Here is a 16,249-nt window from a genome sequence, read left to right on the forward strand (position 1 = left end):
CAATTCCGCCATGTTACTACTCCGCGTTCAGGGAGGCCGCCATATTGGTACTCCGAAAACAGGTTGTGTTGAAGTTATACGCTGCTCTCACTCCTATCAGCTTGTCCATAGAGAAAAACCGATTCACTAATTGAAGGTAAAGCAGTAAATATCAGGGAACTGGCGAGCGCACATGTTTGTGTTGTGTCTGTGTACTCAGACTGATGCTGGATAGCTCCCCAGGAAGTAGGTAGGAGCCATGTGCTCTATATTGGAGCTTGGGGGCTGTTTTGTTGGTTCTTGTGATGACTTTCTTACCGTAGCAGTGTCCCCAACCAGTAATTGTCGTTAATTGTAAAACTTATTGCAAAAAGTTATGATTATGAAACGTTCTCATGCAGCTTGGCTACTGTAGCTTGAATTTTGCCATTCGCTAGAGGTTGAAATTTGTTGGATGCACCTCTTCTACTCATACTTGCTGCTGGCTGTAGTCGTTATGGTGCTTTGTTTTTTTTATTTTAACAGAACAGTAATTCTTCTTGAACACAAGATAGTGTAATGCTACTTACAATAAAAACAAAAATAACTATTGATTCCCACGGTGTTGTAAACATTGGATTGGAACATATTCTTTAAATGGTTTCTCCAACCCGTTTTAGTTTTTATAAGAATAAATGCCCAATTGGCATTGATCTACAGGTCCCCCCCTAATGAAACCCTCAATGAGTGTTTTAAAATAAGGCTTTACTTGCCAAAACAGCGCTGGGCAAAGCTCTTGGCGCTGCTTGGCACGCAACTGTCTGATGTCACGGGACTGCATAGAGAAGCCTTTAATTTTAGGATTTCATAAGCTCATAGCGCATGTGCATGCTCTGAGGCAGCAAGGGGAGAGAGGGAAAAAAGTGTGGGAGGGTGAAAATATCAGAGGAGAGGGATACAATCATTATGGGAGACCAGAGTCCCGCTTGCAGGCTCTTCAGCAAAGGAGAAGCTGTTCTGTCTCGACAGTGTGCAATGCATGCTGATGACAAATGTGAAATATGCACCGAATTGACATTATGCAGCCTGGTCTGTGCTGGCGGTGCAACTTGTCCCCAGCACACAATTAAAAATAAGTCCGTAAGTGCACCTACTACAATAACCTGTTCAAAAATCAAAAGTGGTCATGGTGGTTGGAGTAACCCTTTAACCCCTTAAAGACACGTGACATGTCATGATTCCCTTTTATTCCAGAAGTTTGGTCCTTAAGGGGTTAAACAATGGTTTTACCAAATTAAAAATGTCCACATTCCTACATTATATCCTTGTGTTGCACAGCATTCTGGAAACTGCTGTCTAAAACTGCTGTGTAAGATGACTATTTGAGATATGTTTCCTAGTGAATTGCTCTGTGTTCATACACCCTTTTTGCAATTAGCTGTGGAATATAACAGTGATAGCCAACCTTTAGGGCAGCAGAAAAACCATGGGTAATATACCTCTCAGACATCTGGGTCAATGTTCGGTACTGTTCCATATCACTCCAACTTGATCCCCAAGCAATATTAAAGATAGTGAGACAGTAAGTTCTGTGGACAGCATTGTGGTACAAACAAGCATAAATTTGTCTGGATGTGTTACATGTGCTTATGCTATTTTTTATTTTGCTTTTAGACGGAAGAACACATTTGATTCTTGCGCCATAGCCGAGACTACAGCAACCGCAGATTTCAAAGATTTTCGCAGATTTCAAAGGAATTCAATGAAACTTCAGCTACAGTTTCTTTCTATGTGGATATTTTTTTCATGCATTTAACAGTATAATTCAAATCTGTAATTATGTCAAAAGCCACTAAGAGAAAACACGTGGTAAAAGAAGTTCTATGTGACTATGTGCAGCCAACGGAGAACCAGCGCATAGTGAGGGTAAGCATACTGTGGTTACAGTACTTTATTTTGTTGTCTTAACTCAATGATTCACACGGGAGCAGGCTGCTGAGAGAAATTGTGGGTTCCTGTATTTTCTTATTTGTAAATATTAGACACTAAAGTCAATGGACCAATAACTTCCTATGTGGGCTGTAGTCACATGACCGAGTTTTACTCTGTTGCTGCAGATGGAAGTGCCTTTAGGGACAGCTACTAGAAGAGGATTTAACTTTGCCAAATACATTGCAAAAAATAAAGATGAAAAAAGCAATGATTTTACATTGCACGGTTAAAACTACTGGACTACTATATCTATATATCTATATATATATATTATAGATGAATACTGCACAGTTTGGATCAGTTTCATTGTTTAACAATAAATACATTTTTTACATCTAATTATGTTTTTCATAAACAAGAGCGAAGGTGACTCTCCACTGACTGATCCCGATACTTGGAAGGAGGAAGTTTGTAGAAGTTAGAGGAAGTGTAATCTGGCACAAATCACATAACAGGTTATTGTAGTATCTCTGTTCCTTATTTCTCAGATGCCATACACATTTGACATGTTATTTACTATTGTGAGAAATTCAAAGTCAATTTCAAATGTAAGGCCAAAGTACCTGCCGTGAAAGAAAAGCTGACTTAGTTTTTCCAGTTTGGCTAGAGCGATCTTTAATTTAGAATTCACGTTGAATTGTCACTTTATAAATAACACTGTTATCAATATGTTCAGTTTATTAGGTGGGCAGGACAGTATAACTGGAACTGGGGAAAATAAAAAGAGCGTAACAAATTATTACAGTAGGTATAGTATATAACGCATTTTATTTTTCTCATTCTGAGTCTTTAAGTGTAACGGTGATATAATGTCCCTACTATAAGCATCTCAGTTACCTGTTACATTGTAGGGTATTTAGCTTTTATATGGCACACTCTTTCATCTCTTTGTTTCTCTGTATTGTCAGGTTTTGGGAAGTCCTGGTAACAATCTTCATGAGGTTCAGACGTCAGAGGGCGAAAAGTTCCTTGCGAGCATGCCAACAAAATTTAGAAAGAACATTTGGATCAAGCGAGGTAATACTGTTTCCACATCTGTGTACAATGTTTTATTGATTTTTATAGTCAACTAGTCCATTACCTTATCTGATTTTTTTTTTCACTTGCTTAAGTAATTTGTTGGTTTTATTTGAAGCTGTGATTATGACATTTTCTAGCTTCAATTTGAAGAAAACTGGAGACTGCCATTCAGTAATGCTTGAAGCTTGCTAGAGTGCTTTAGGCGCTAACAGTGTCACCTCCTTCTTACTTTATAAAAGTGCTGATTTCAAGACGTTTCTTAGTTGCTCCCTCCTGGCTCTTCCCTATCACAAAGCGTATTCTTGGGTTCTTGTAGACCAGCACTTGTTTCAATACTTCTTTATGAGACCTATTGCTGGCACAGTAACGTGATTCCCTTACATGTGCCCTGACTCCCAATGCTTCACTATGAGTATTACTGGATTGGCAGAGATATCAGTAGTAGTTCTATTAGTAATTGATTAGAGGTATGTTAACGCTTTTTTGGGGGGGGGGGGGGGGGAGGCAGGGGCGTACAATGGATTTTAATCACTCCACTGTTATGAAATATTAATATTATTATTACTGGTATTTATCAAGCCAGCATATTCCGTAGCGCTTTACAAAATTATCAAAGGGAGAGATTTAAAGGGATACTCCAGGCACCCAGACCACTTCTGCCCATTGGAGTGGTCTGGGTGCCAACTCCCACTACCTTTAACCCTGCAAGTGTAATTATTGCAGTTTTCATAAACTGCAATATTTACCTTGCAGGGTTAAGTCTTCCTCTAGTAGTTGTCTTATCAGACAGCCACTAGATGGACTTCCGTGTTCTTAGAACACAAAAAGTGTTTTAAACAACGCTGGACGTCCTTATGCCATGTGAGGACCTCCAGCGTCGCCGAAATCCCCATGGGAAAGCATTGAATAATGCTTTCCTATGGGGAGATCTAATGCGCGTTGTCAGGGTATTTATATCGGCAGACATTTTGTGCTATGATAGAAATTAAAATGTATATTGTCAGTCACTCTGAACTGAGCAGACTCCATTTTGTTATTTTCAAGCTAACAAGAGACACAAGATTTCTATCCCTTCTGTAAAACTAACCACTTTGCCGGAAGCTAAGGAATGTTTAGTATATACAAACCTGTTGATAAGAGATGAGAACGGGGGATGGACAGACTGTCTAAATGCTAATGGAATATAATCAATTCTAAACCCAGACATTTGTGACAGAGAAGATTAAATAATTTAATTTTACTTTCGATATTGTATAACGTCCCATTGTAAGTTTAGGGGTCATACTTAGTTACAACTGTCATATTAGAAATTATAGCAGAATTTGCCAGACACATAGTCTGAATAAAGCCTAAAAAAAAAACTCTTTGAACTGACAGAAAACTCAAGTTATAGACAACCATAAAGATAAGGTAAATGATGTCAAAATAGCCACCAGGAAAAGTTAACTCTTTCCTGGATAGGTATGTTCAGTGGGACGAGACTGCCCTCTATAGACCAAATACTTAAATTGTTATCTGGAAGGTAACCACACCCCCAGTGTTTATATTGGTCTATCACCTAGTGAATTTTCCCTTTAAAAAGTTAAGACAAAGGGAAGAGAGAAGAATGCAGAGAAAGCAAAGGGTATGCAAAGGAGGCAGTCAGGATCGCAGGCTAAGAAAGAAAAGCAGAGTCAGAGCAAGAAATCCAAATAAGTTCCTGAGACTACCTACTAATCTGATGAAAATATCTACTCAACTGGTAAATATACTGGTTTCATTTAATTAATCTAAATTAATTAACATTTTCTAATAGTATGATATATGACTGGATAAATCACGATTAGATTTCGATATTTAGAAATCTTAGTTAACTAAGAAGTATATATTTATAACCATTTCTATTCTGCAGATAGAAATGAATAATTATGTATTTATGTGACATCACATGTTAGCATATCGTGATATTTATCCAGGTGTATTGATTTGCTCTAAAATAAGATAAAATATCTGTTTAGGCAAGTTAAAATTCTGCTTATAGAACATGGTAGATTACTCTTATTGGATGGTTCCAGGAAATGACTAATGAGCTGGTATAAATGTTATTTTATTTAAAATTACATGAGAATAGGTATTAATTACCTAGGAGGTCTAGCCAGCATTGAAAGGGTTATTCTGTCAGCTAAAGTTTTATGGCCTTAAGCTGCAGCTCTGTGTCTGTGTGTAAGCTTCACTGTTGTTTCTCTGTGAAAGACAGTCATAAATCTTGTCTTAGCCATTGGAAGATGTTTTTACATTATCATATTGTATTGCATACTATGTTATACTGAATTTTCATTGATTATTGTCACGCATGTTACTTATTATTTATTATTATTTAAATTGTATCTATTTTTACAACAAATTGTGATTTTATTTATATGGAATACATTTCACTTACACGATAACGATCTTTGGGATCTGAGAATTGAAATAGTGGGCAATTCTCTACTGTTTGATATTACTATCCCATAAATATCCCCACAGCGTGCACGGCCATTGGTTGAAGAAGGCCTTGCTCAAACGAGTTATAGGAGGTGGGGCGTAAAACCCAACAGGACAGGAGGTAGCAATCAAACAAGGTGGAGTGAAGCAGAGCTGCAGGAGAGAATAGAGTGCTGCTCTTTAGGAGATAGCAAGTGACAGGTATGTGAGGTAGAGGTTACTTTGGGAGGCCATTTGCTTTCCCAAAGAGATGGGTTTTGAGGCACTTTTTAAATGATTGAAGACTAGGGGAGAGCTTGATTGTCGTAGGCAGGCTATTCCAAAGAAAGGAGCCACCCGCGAGAAGTCCTTCAAGCGTGAGTTGGCTGCACGGGTGAGAGCAGCAGAGTGGAGCGACCAAGAAGGTGCATACCTGCGGATCAGTGAAGAAATATAGGAGTGGCTAGAATTGTTCAGTGCTTTATAGATGTGGATTAGTACCTTGAATTGACTCCTATAGGATACAGGAAGCCAATGTAAGGACTGACGAGGGGAGAGGTGTGAGAGGACCGACTAGAGAGGAAAATCAGTCTGGCGGCAGCATTCATTACAGACTGTAGAGGGGCAATACGACTTGTGGGAAGACCTATTAGGAGAGAGAGTTACAATAATCCATGCGAGAGATTACTAGAGCATAGACAAGCTTCTTAGTAGCATCTTGTGTAAGAAAGGGGCAGATGCAGGCTATTTTTTTTAAGGTGGAATCTACAGGATTTGGATGTGAGGCCAAAATCAAGTATAATGCCAAGACAGCACGCTTGCAAGGATGGACTGATGTGGGTACCCCTCTATTGAAGGGAGAGCGAAAGAGGGGGATCAGTATTAGGAGAAGGAAAGATGAGGAGTTCAGTCTTAAGGAGATTGGATGTCCTCCCGCTTTTTGAAACTCTATCAGAGAGGGAGAAAGGCAAGTAGTGACACGTTGCAGGGCGACAGGGGAGTGGTCCAGGGAGGAGAGCTATATCTTAGTGTCATCAGCGTACAGATGGTATTGAAATCCAAATTAGATAATAAGTTTGCCAAGAGAGGCAGTATAAAGAGAAAATAGAAGGGGACCAAGTACAGAGCCTTGGGGGACTACAACAGAGACAGGACAAAGGGAGGGATCATTAGAAAAGGAGACACTAATTGAGCGTTGGGAAAGAGAGGTGGAAAACCAAGAGAGTACAGTGTCACAGAGACCAAGTGATTGAAGAGTTTGGAGAAGGAGAACATGGTCAACAGTGTTAAAGGCAGCAGAGAGGTCAAGAAGAATTAGTAGAGAGTACTGCCCTTTGCATTTAGCTGCGATTAGGTCGTTAGTGACTTTAATAAGAGTAGTCTTAGTAGAGTGGAGGGGGCGGAAGCCAGACTGAAGAGGGTCAAGGAGAGAGTTGGAATTGAGGATTCAAGTCAGATGGATAAAGGCAAGTCTTTCCAGAAGCTTTGATGAAAAATGGAGCAGGGATATGGGACGATAGTTAGAAGGGGAGGACTGGTCAAGAGATGTTGTTTTATTAAGATGGGTACTACAGTAGCATGTTTAAGGGCAGCAGGGACAACATCAGAAGAGAGAGCAGTAGAAGATGTGTGTTAAGGAGTGTTGATGCGAACATGCTGGCTTCACTGCCAGCACATCAAAGTTATAATGTCCTATATTCTTCCTATAAATAATAGAAACAGTTGCCGGGTATCAATTGATACCTGTGTCTCCCTGGTGTGTGCAGGTATTTAACCCTGCTCACAGCGCATTGCTATGAATTGGTATTTAAATTATGCTGACTTTCAGTGTTGCATGCAGCTTATCGGTCAGTCTTTGCCCACAAAAAAATGGCACAAGAGGGACTAATCCGGTATATGACAGTATTACTTATTAAGTCTGTGTGATGTTATTATTGTCTGTATCACAAGTTTTGGCCTGATATTTGTAGGAAAATTTGGTAAATGCGAATGTGTAAAAATATGAACAATGTTTACATTCCATGCATCAGATTTTGCAGTATGCTGAAATGGTGATGCAGATTAAAGCGTTATTTACATTAGAAATGTTTCACTCAACAGGAGATTACCTAATTGTGGACCCTATTGCCGAGGGAGAGAAAGTGAGGGCAGAAATAGCTTTCATCCTTTATAAGGATCATCAACGTCTTCTACAGAAGGAAGGATTCTGGTGAGATGTTTTCTTTTTGTAAAGAAAAGTTTCAAAGTTTGTCGCAATGTGGAAAATTCTTACTCATTCCCCTCATTTGTCACTAGGTAGTTTCAAGGACAAATAATTGATTTTAATGTTCCTTTCCAGAGTGTGTTCTTATTTTCCTCTTTCTTCCCCTCCCCCACCCCTAAAATCTACTATATTTTACTCTTCTAAGTGTTTGGTTCCTCAAATCTTTAGTTTTTTTTTTCACAGGCCATCGGGGTTTAACGAAGAGAAGACCGAACTTGTGAATCAACCTAAACAGAGGTATGGATATATTTCTAATTAAAAACAATATTCAAATATTGAAAGGGGTGATTGAAATCTAAACAATATTAAGTAATCTATGAATACATTTGTAAAAATTGCTTATCCTTTTATTTGCCACCATGACTATTTCAGTGATTTTTTTAGAGATATAATCGTCTTTATGCCAGGGGGCTAGTTGTAAGCAGTGCAGTTTCTAAAAACAAAACAGGACCACTACACCAGGTCACTTCATTGGGATTTAGTGGCATTAGTGGTCCTTTTATGTTTTTGGGCAGTTTAGCACATACAGGTGATACTCGAAAAAATTTAAATATCGTGCAAAAGTTCATTTATTTCAGTAATGTAATGAAAAAGGGGAAACTAATATATGAGACGCATTACATGCAAAGCAAGATAGTTCAAGCCGTGATTTGTCATAAGTACATTGAATATGGCTTACAACTTATGAAAGCCCCAAATCCACAATCTCCGTAAATTAGAATATTACATGCAATCAATAAAACAAGGAGTGTACATAGAACAATATCGGCCCTCTGAAAAGTATAAGCATGCATATGGACTCAGTACTTGGTTTGGGCCCCTTTTGCAGCAATTACTGCCTCAATGAGGCGTGGAATGGAAGCTGTCAGCCTGTGGCACTGCTGAGGTGTTATGGAAGACCAGGATGCTTCAATAGCAGCCTTCAGCTCTTCTGCATAGTTTGGTCTCATGTCTCTCATCTTTCTCTTGGCAATGCCCATTAGATTCTCCATGGGGTTCAGGTCAGGCGAGTTTGCTGGCCAATCAAGCACAGTAATCCCACGGTCATTGAACCAGGCTTTGGAAAATGAAGTCAGCATCCGCATAAAGCTCGTCTCGGAAGGAAGCATGAAGTGCTCAAAAATCTCCTGGTAGACGCGCCGTTGACCCTGGACTTAATGAGGCACAGTGGACAAACACCAGCAGATGACATGGCTCCCCAAATCAACACAGACTGTGGAAACTTCACACTGGACTTCAAGCGTCTTGCAGTGTGTGCCTCTCCATTCTTCCTCCAGACTCTGGGTCATTGGTTTCCAAATGAGATGCAAAAGTTGCTTTCATCAGAAAAGAGGAATTTGGACCACTGAGCAACAGACCAGGTCTGTTTTTCATTAGCCCAGGTAAGACGCTTCTAACGTTGTTTGTTGTTCAGGAGCGGCTTGACAAGAGAAATACGACATCTGAAGCCCATGTCCAGGATCTGTCTGTGTGTGGTGGCTCTTGATGCACTGACTCCAGCCTCAGTCCACTCCTTGTGAAAGTCCCCAACACTTTTGAACGACCTTTTCCTGACAATCCTCTCCAGACTGCGGTCATTCCTGCTGCTTGTGCACCTTTTTCTTCCACACTTTTCCCTTCCACATAACTTTCTATTAATGTGCTTTGATACAGCACTTTGGAAACCTCCAACTTCCTTTGCAATAACCTTTTGAGGCTTTCCCTCCTTATGGAAGGTGTCAATGCTGATTAGAGTAGGACACTGTGAGCCTAGAATATTGCACCTTTTCACAATATTCTAATTTACTGAGATTGTGGATTTGGGGTTTTCGTGAGCTGTAAGCCATAATCATTGCACTTATCACAAATCACGGCTTGAACTATCTTGCTTTGCATGTAATGCGTCTCTCATATATTAGTTTCCCCTTTTACATTGCATTACTGAAATAAATGAACTTTTGCACAATATTTAAATTTTTCGAGTATCACCTATAGTCCCCCAGTCTGTCTTTCTCTCTTTGCAAGCCGAAAGAGGAATCCCCACCGATAACTGGAAGATGCCACTTGATAGTGGTTTAACACTAAAAGGTAAGAAGAAGCCAGTGGATTCCAGACACTATAGCTACTTCATTGACATAAAGTGGTTTTGTTGCTTGGAGAGATCATTTAGTTTTATAATAAGTAGATGACTATTTCTTTGTTTCACCAGTCACCTTCAAAGATGAAAAAGAGGTATGAGAGGTAAATACAAGGGCATATGGTCAGATGGTGGTGCCAGTTCCACCTAGGGCTTGTACCCAGATAAGCTAATAGACTCCTTTAGTTTTATAATCCCTTTTCTAATTGGAAAAATGTTCTTTGATGTTTTGGAAAGCTTAGGTCGATGTAGTATAAGGAATATGTCAAAAAGGATTTATTTTTTTACTAGTAGTAATGAATACATATCTTGAATTGTGATAATTGTAGATTATGCTAGCTTTAGTGTACCTATAATCTTAATTTTATTAATGACAGGAGGCGAGTATTTGCTTAAGTCTCTTTACTAGAACTCCACAGCAGCACAGAAAAACAACCAATCAGAAAAAAGTTAGGTACTTTAAAACTCCCCATCCCATGCATCATTTCCTCTTTCAAGCTGCGACAAAACAGAACAAAAAGCAGAAAAAAATAATGGGGAAGAAACGAAGTCCTAGATACAATGAATACAACAATGTCCACCATCCGAGAAGAACTGCCAAACCAGATAGCGTTGATGGACTGTAAACTGAAACGAGAGGAAAAAACAGAATAGAAAGGGTTGGTTAGCCATTGAAATGTACTCTGAACAAAACATGTAGGCACCCAGTGTAACAACCAAATTTACCTTAATATGTAGATATCCCAACCCTACATATGAAAAACAGACATAAGAAACAAGTGACAGGTAGCAGAGACAACAAGCAGAGTTGCATACGTACCTGATTAATCTAAACTATTAACATTAAACAAGGGAGGGATAAGAATGGGTGGGAAATACTCGCCTCCTGTGATTAATAAAATTAAGATTATAGGTACACTAAAGCTAGCATAATCTACAATTTTATAACATGACAGGAGGCTTCGTATTTGCTGTTTCAACGCTCAATTCACCAATCCAACGCTGTTTGTGTCGCTAGTACCTATTCCAGGAGATATCAGAGTAATCCTAATTGGACTTAACAACTGCGATAAACGACAGAAGACGGATCAGTGAAGATGCCAGCCGACAAAGCATCTCAAACACGGAAAAAAACACCATCCGCCGATAGATCCATTGTACGTGGTGTTGCGACCTGTTTCCTAGCAGTCAGTCCATGAGCTGGCAATCTGACCTATCAGCCATTTTCCTGTAGTAGTAAAATATCGAAGGTCATTTGCAGACTTAGGGCCGCAAGAAGAAACTGCCACCATGTCTCAACTCTTGATCTGTAAGGTGGCTCCTCCGATCGTGCTAGGGTCATCCGGCGATGTGGCCTTGCAGGTAGATCTCCAATCTCAAGGAATGCGCCTAAGTCCACCACCAATATCACAATAGAACCGAGTAGGATCTTTCGTTCCCTCCTGACCTACCCGGTGAGATGTTTCATCCGAGAATAAATTAGTATGCAGGCAAGAGTGTGGTCAAACCAGCCGTATCCTAAGTGATTCCAATATTCCAAATGGACTGTGTAATCTTCGGCTGCGGTAGAGAAAAGACTCCAAAAGGACGTCCATTCAGGGTTCCGAACTGAACTTGTGTGGATGAACTGTGGTCGACTATTCTGGGAATAGAGAATCCCAGAAATATTCAAAGGGATGGGAAGCGTAAACCGGAGTGGAGATTTCCATCCAGATATGTCATCGTCTAAGATTGAAAGATGTACGGATCCAATGGTGATTGGGACCTGGAAACCACAAAGAGTCCTCACGTGCTGTAGTGAGAGAGTGAAATAATCCGATTACCCGTAGTACGATCCTGTTCCATGCCCGACCTGTCAAAATTTGTGTAGGGGTTCCTGGTATACACGCTACCTACAAGATGGGGTATAATATAGTGAGACCCTTAGGTCCCTGTACCCCTGATTGTCCAGGCACGTAACTCCCAGAGTAAACCATAGGACAAGGGACCCAGGAATGTGAGTTTGATAATTGAAGTCAAAGTCTCCCTATAGAGGGGTACCTCCCTTCTGAGCTTGGAGTCCCGCGAACACATAGCGTTCTCCAATGCGCAGGCAAGGCGTAAAGTCCCTTCGTTCATGACAGGCGACTCCAGAGAGCAGATATAGTGAAAAAAGAAGGGTCCAGCTTCAGCCGTCCGAAACATGTGATGTCCTTTTTAGAGAATGTCGGCAGCCCTGTCTGAGTCTGCTACCATCCTGAGCTGTACTCCAGCGGTAGGACTTGACCTGACTTTGGTGTCTGTGTAGGAGTCGGGGCACACCAGGTACCTCCATAGAGACTCGTAGGTCTCCTTGACGGTAGTTGAAAAAGTGGGTTAGTGCGAATCCAAAACAAAATGGCTCCCGTGAGGGATATATAGAGTATAGATGGAAGACCCACCATCTCCGAACCCTGTTCACCAGGTATGTTCTCCGAGGAGATGGGGCAGTACTGCCATCTTATCCCAAGATCGTAATGACCGGTGAACTCAAGACAACCGAGGTTTCCGGTCTTACTATGCGATCCATGCATACGGTTTACCTTCAGACCGGGTAGTAGGTCTTCTCTAGTCTTGGTACCCGAGCAAGGCAGTGCCCGTCTGCTCCATGAAGGTCTCTGTATCTCCTGTCATCTTGACATGGGAGAAACTGTCTGCGCAGTTTGTTCGCAATGGTCTGGATATCCAAAACTGAAAGCAATTCTCCGTTTTATATGGTGCAGAATATACCAAAACCTGTACTCTCGTACAACCTGAGGCTCATCCGTTAGCCATACCATCTCCAGGAGTGTGTGTAAATGAGTGGGAGTCTCCCCCTGTGTACCTCTGTGGGTATTTCTCGCGTGTGGTACAGTAGTCCGGATCCAGTCGATCCATTACCGGAGATAAAATAGAGCGATCCAGTCTAAATATGTATACCTTGCATGACCAGGCAGTCCTCCATAACGAAATCAGTAGCACGGACGACAGATCTAATTGAATGCCGGAGGGACGCCCCTCTATGCAGTCATCGATGTCTTGTACAGGTACAAGCCTGAGTGATGAAAAAAAAAAGGACGGCACCGTAGAGTGTCGAGCGTATGAGAGAGCCGCGCCCTCTAATAATGTGATCGAACTCCGTGATAGCGTCCGGCTGATAGCCTGAACGGGCCGCACCCGTTAATAACCACACAGTAGAGTCTACATCCGTGACCGGTTCTCTCTATGGGAAAGTGTCACTCCAAACATGTCCTCTGTATCCAGCTCAGTATCTGGCTACCAGGTTACCAGAAGCAGAATACTAAGTATGTGAAACAAAAGTAGTGATAAGGGTAGTTCAGCACCGTGTAGTCCGTGCTGGACTACCCTTATCGTTATGAGCCCTTGAGAAAGGCGCAATTTTTCGCCGAAACGCGCGTTGGGCTATGTATATTTAATAACCTTTTGTTTCACATACTTAGTATTCTGCTTCTGGTAACCTGGTTACCACTATATGCTATACAATAGCAGGGATTCCATTTATACTTTATTTTGCCGGCAGAACCCCTGCTATTCTCAAAGCAGTTTGCTATTACTTATGATTATCTATCTCCAATTCATCCTTTTGTTTCCAATATACTTACCTCTTCCTGTCCTCTCGATTTCTCACAGCTTGAGACATTTTTTAGGGATAGTTTGAATTGGTATAATCTATATCTAGGTGTAAGATCCTGGTCTGTACCTTAGGATCACGCTTCACCAGGGGAACTTCAGGTTTTTATATGTTTCTTTCCACTTATTTGAAAAGTTTGATATACACACCGGCCCTTTCTCTCTATATATTCGTTGATGCAGTTGGCTGTTTTTTGCTGTTAACTTTTGATTATACTATGGTCACTATCACTACTTTTCAAGACCCACTGTATCAATTTATCTAGTATACGAAATTTGAGGCTGGAGTCTATATCCTTAATTGTGTGTTTTTTGTCCATATTGACTGTTTGATCAGTCCAATGTACCTAGGCAAGTGGTGCTACCTTTACTAATTACCTATTAAACTTGTTTTTTATTTTTCTTGTGGTTTGCACCGTGTCTATAATACATTTTTAATGTGATTTATATATATTGCTCCACTGGGGTACTGGTTATGTAGGGATTTACTCTCTGGTTAGGAGAGTTTTCTCCCTCATTTCCTTTAAAAAAAATTCTGTGTAGTATTTAGGGTTAAGCCCTGTTTGTACCCCTGTAACCCGCCCTTGTGTATTCTTTACCTGATTCTTTCAGGTTGTGTAAATACACTTTTTTCTCTATATGGATACCTGTAGGCAGATAGAGAGTTAGTTGTTAAAAGACAAGGGAACACCGCGTTCCCCTGTAGGTGTCTGAGTACCGGTCCTTGTCTGTGCAAAGTTCTCCTTGGAGACGTGCCGTCGCCGGTCTGGTGTTAGCCGTGGAAAGCCAAGGAGCTGGCTAGACTCCTAAATATATATGGGAAAACAAGGGACTGGCTGCACTCACCTAAACATGCTTAAATGGGGTGCTGCTGGGGGCCAATAAGTACAGTAAAAATAGAAATCCAGCGCACTCACTTATCAACTAAACAGCTACTTTTGATGCTGACAGATTTGACTAGTTTTATTAAAAACACCTAATCGAGGCAAAAAATAATGGGGGTTTAGTTAAACTATATGATCATACATTGCATAAGCCTGCCACAAATGTCAATGTACCCCATCTTTGGCAGGTCCTACTCTCACTGTTAACTGTCTACTAAATGAGCTACTCACTTGGGGAAATCCTTCCATCTCAAGTTCTCTGCAGTACAAGGCTTAAATAGGGTCCTGAGATGAGACACCTGTGACAGGGGGCGGTGCAAAACCAAGGAGCTGGCTAGACTCCTAAATATATATGGTTAAACAAGGGACTGGCTGCACTCACCTAAACATGCTTAAATGGGGTGCTGCTGGGGGCCAATAAGTACAGAGAAAATATAAAACTAAATACAGTATATACATATATAAATAATAAATATATGACTAAATATATTAAACATTAAATATATAAAAATAAAATAATATGATATAAATATATAATTAAATACAGTATATACATATATAATATATAAATAATAAATACATAACATGGTAACTGAATAATATAAATATGAATCATAAACAAGTCATAATAAAACCCAAAGCCACCCACTCTAAGCAGGAGGCAGTGGTACTCTGATCTGTACTGTCTGCGGAGCAGCAAAGAAAGAGGAAATGATGCATGGGGAGGGGAGTTTTATAGTACCTAACTTTTTTCTGATTGGTTGTTTTTCTGTGCTGCTGTGGAGTTCTAGTAAAGAGAGACTTAAGCAAATACGAAGCCTCCTGTCATGTTATAAAATTCAAGCAGAAGTAAAATTATTATTATTTTTTTTTTTTTGGTCTTTCAAATACAGCCACCAAAAGACTGAGACCAAGGCTTCTGAGGTTGAGAAAAGTCAGACCGATGAGAGTGATACAGACTCTGAAGATGATAGTGAACTCTTTGTGAACACTAATCGGGTGCACTATGAAGATAGTGACGAGGAAACTGAAAGTGACGGAGAAGAAAATTGAACTTAAAAAAGCACATCTAGAACATTCCAAAAAAAAAAAAAAGACTAATCAGACTCGGTCTTCATCTTCAGAAAATATTTGGATTTAATTGATCGTCCTCTTCAGTCTGTGGGACTAAACACAAGATTGGACAAATAAATCTTTAATCTTGTGGCAACGTTTCTGTGGTTCCAAATCTTTTTAATGGTTTGTTTTTTTTGTGTGCCTGAAGATATGAAGATATATCATTTTTGGAAACTTAACATCTCAAACATTGCCTGAAATGAAGGTGTTTGGAATTAAATTTGTGTTTTGGTTAAATAGAACACATGTAATGAATCAGTTTGCCTTTTTCAAAATATTGTGTGCTAAAGACTATTTAGAGCATTTCCTCTGTAGGCTCGTTCATTTGTAAAATAATTTTGCTAATGAATATCTGTTATGCCAAGGCCATTTCTAAGGTGTCAATCATCTGCTTTAAAAAAAAAAAATGTTTATTATTTAGCCATTGGCATCGATTACAGATGGACACATTCCAGCAACAGGAGCTCCTTAGCTGGGTCCTGTAACAAAAAGTACTTATTATATATATTGGATAACTTCTCTTTCTCCCACAATCGGATGTAATTTATGATTCAGCTTGATTTAAAAATATTTTGGTAATTTAGTGCATTCTGCAAAAAAGGTTTACTGTATGTTTCTTTTTGCATAAGAAATTAAAATAGTTTTGACATTCTTAAAGGTTTCCATTTTTTATGATTTATGTGAGAATGTATTAATTGAAAACCAGCCAAGTCATAAGTCCATGAATATACTGGTAGTTTATACACATAACTAAAATGTGACTAATGAATCCTCGAGGAACTGGTTTCTGTGAGAACTTTAAACACTGCT

The 16,249-nt window shown here is 39.9% G+C and overlaps 2 protein-coding genes across 3 annotated transcripts in view; one reads left to right on the forward strand and one right to left on the reverse strand.

Moving 5' to 3' along the window:
* On the forward strand, nucleotides 1–15,573 carry EIF1AD (eukaryotic translation initiation factor 1A domain containing). 2 transcript variants are annotated; one of them, XM_063437288.1, is made up of 6 exons: nucleotides 1–136; nucleotides 1,633–1,884; nucleotides 2,859–2,967; nucleotides 7,513–7,621; nucleotides 7,859–7,912; nucleotides 15,217–15,573. In XM_063437288.1, the coding sequence occupies exons 2-6, from the start codon at nucleotides 1,798–1,800 to the stop codon at nucleotides 15,374–15,376; spliced, it is 519 nt and encodes a 172-aa protein (XP_063293358.1). In that variant the 5' UTR covers nucleotides 1–136; nucleotides 1,633–1,797; the 3' UTR covers nucleotides 15,377–15,573. The 2 variants fall into 2 exon arrangements, with proteins under 2 accessions (XP_063293358.1, XP_063293359.1); XM_063437289.1 differs by lacking the exon at nucleotides 1–136 and adding an exon at nucleotides 150–229.
* The window catches only part of ZDHHC24 (zinc finger DHHC-type containing 24), a 177,988-nt gene that overhangs the window by 95,290 nt on the left and 66,449 nt on the right, over nucleotides 1–16,249 (reverse strand). The window lies entirely within an intron of this gene.

The sequence above is a fragment of the Pelobates fuscus genome, chromosome 12, assembly GCF_036172605.1.
Source record: "Pelobates fuscus isolate aPelFus1 chromosome 12, aPelFus1.pri, whole genome shotgun sequence".
In the NCBI taxonomy this organism is placed as follows: Eukaryota; Metazoa; Chordata; class Amphibia; order Anura; family Pelobatidae; genus Pelobates; species Pelobates fuscus.

What these genes read in the sequence shown, in the direction of transcription:
- EIF1AD (XM_063437288.1), top strand. Translation starts at nt 1,798, where the DNA reads ATGTCAAAAGCCACTAAGAGAAAACACGTGGTAAAAGAAGTTCTATGT. An exon ending in CTACAGAAGGAAGGATTCTG is followed by an intron (nt 7,622 to 7,858) that starts GTGAGATGTTTT and finishes TTTTTTTCACAG; the next exon opens with GCCATCGGGGTTTAACGAAG. An exon ending in GTGAATCAACCTAAACAGAG is followed by an intron (nt 7,913 to 15,216) that starts GTATGGATATAT and finishes TTTCAAATACAG; the next exon opens with CCACCAAAAGACTGAGACCA.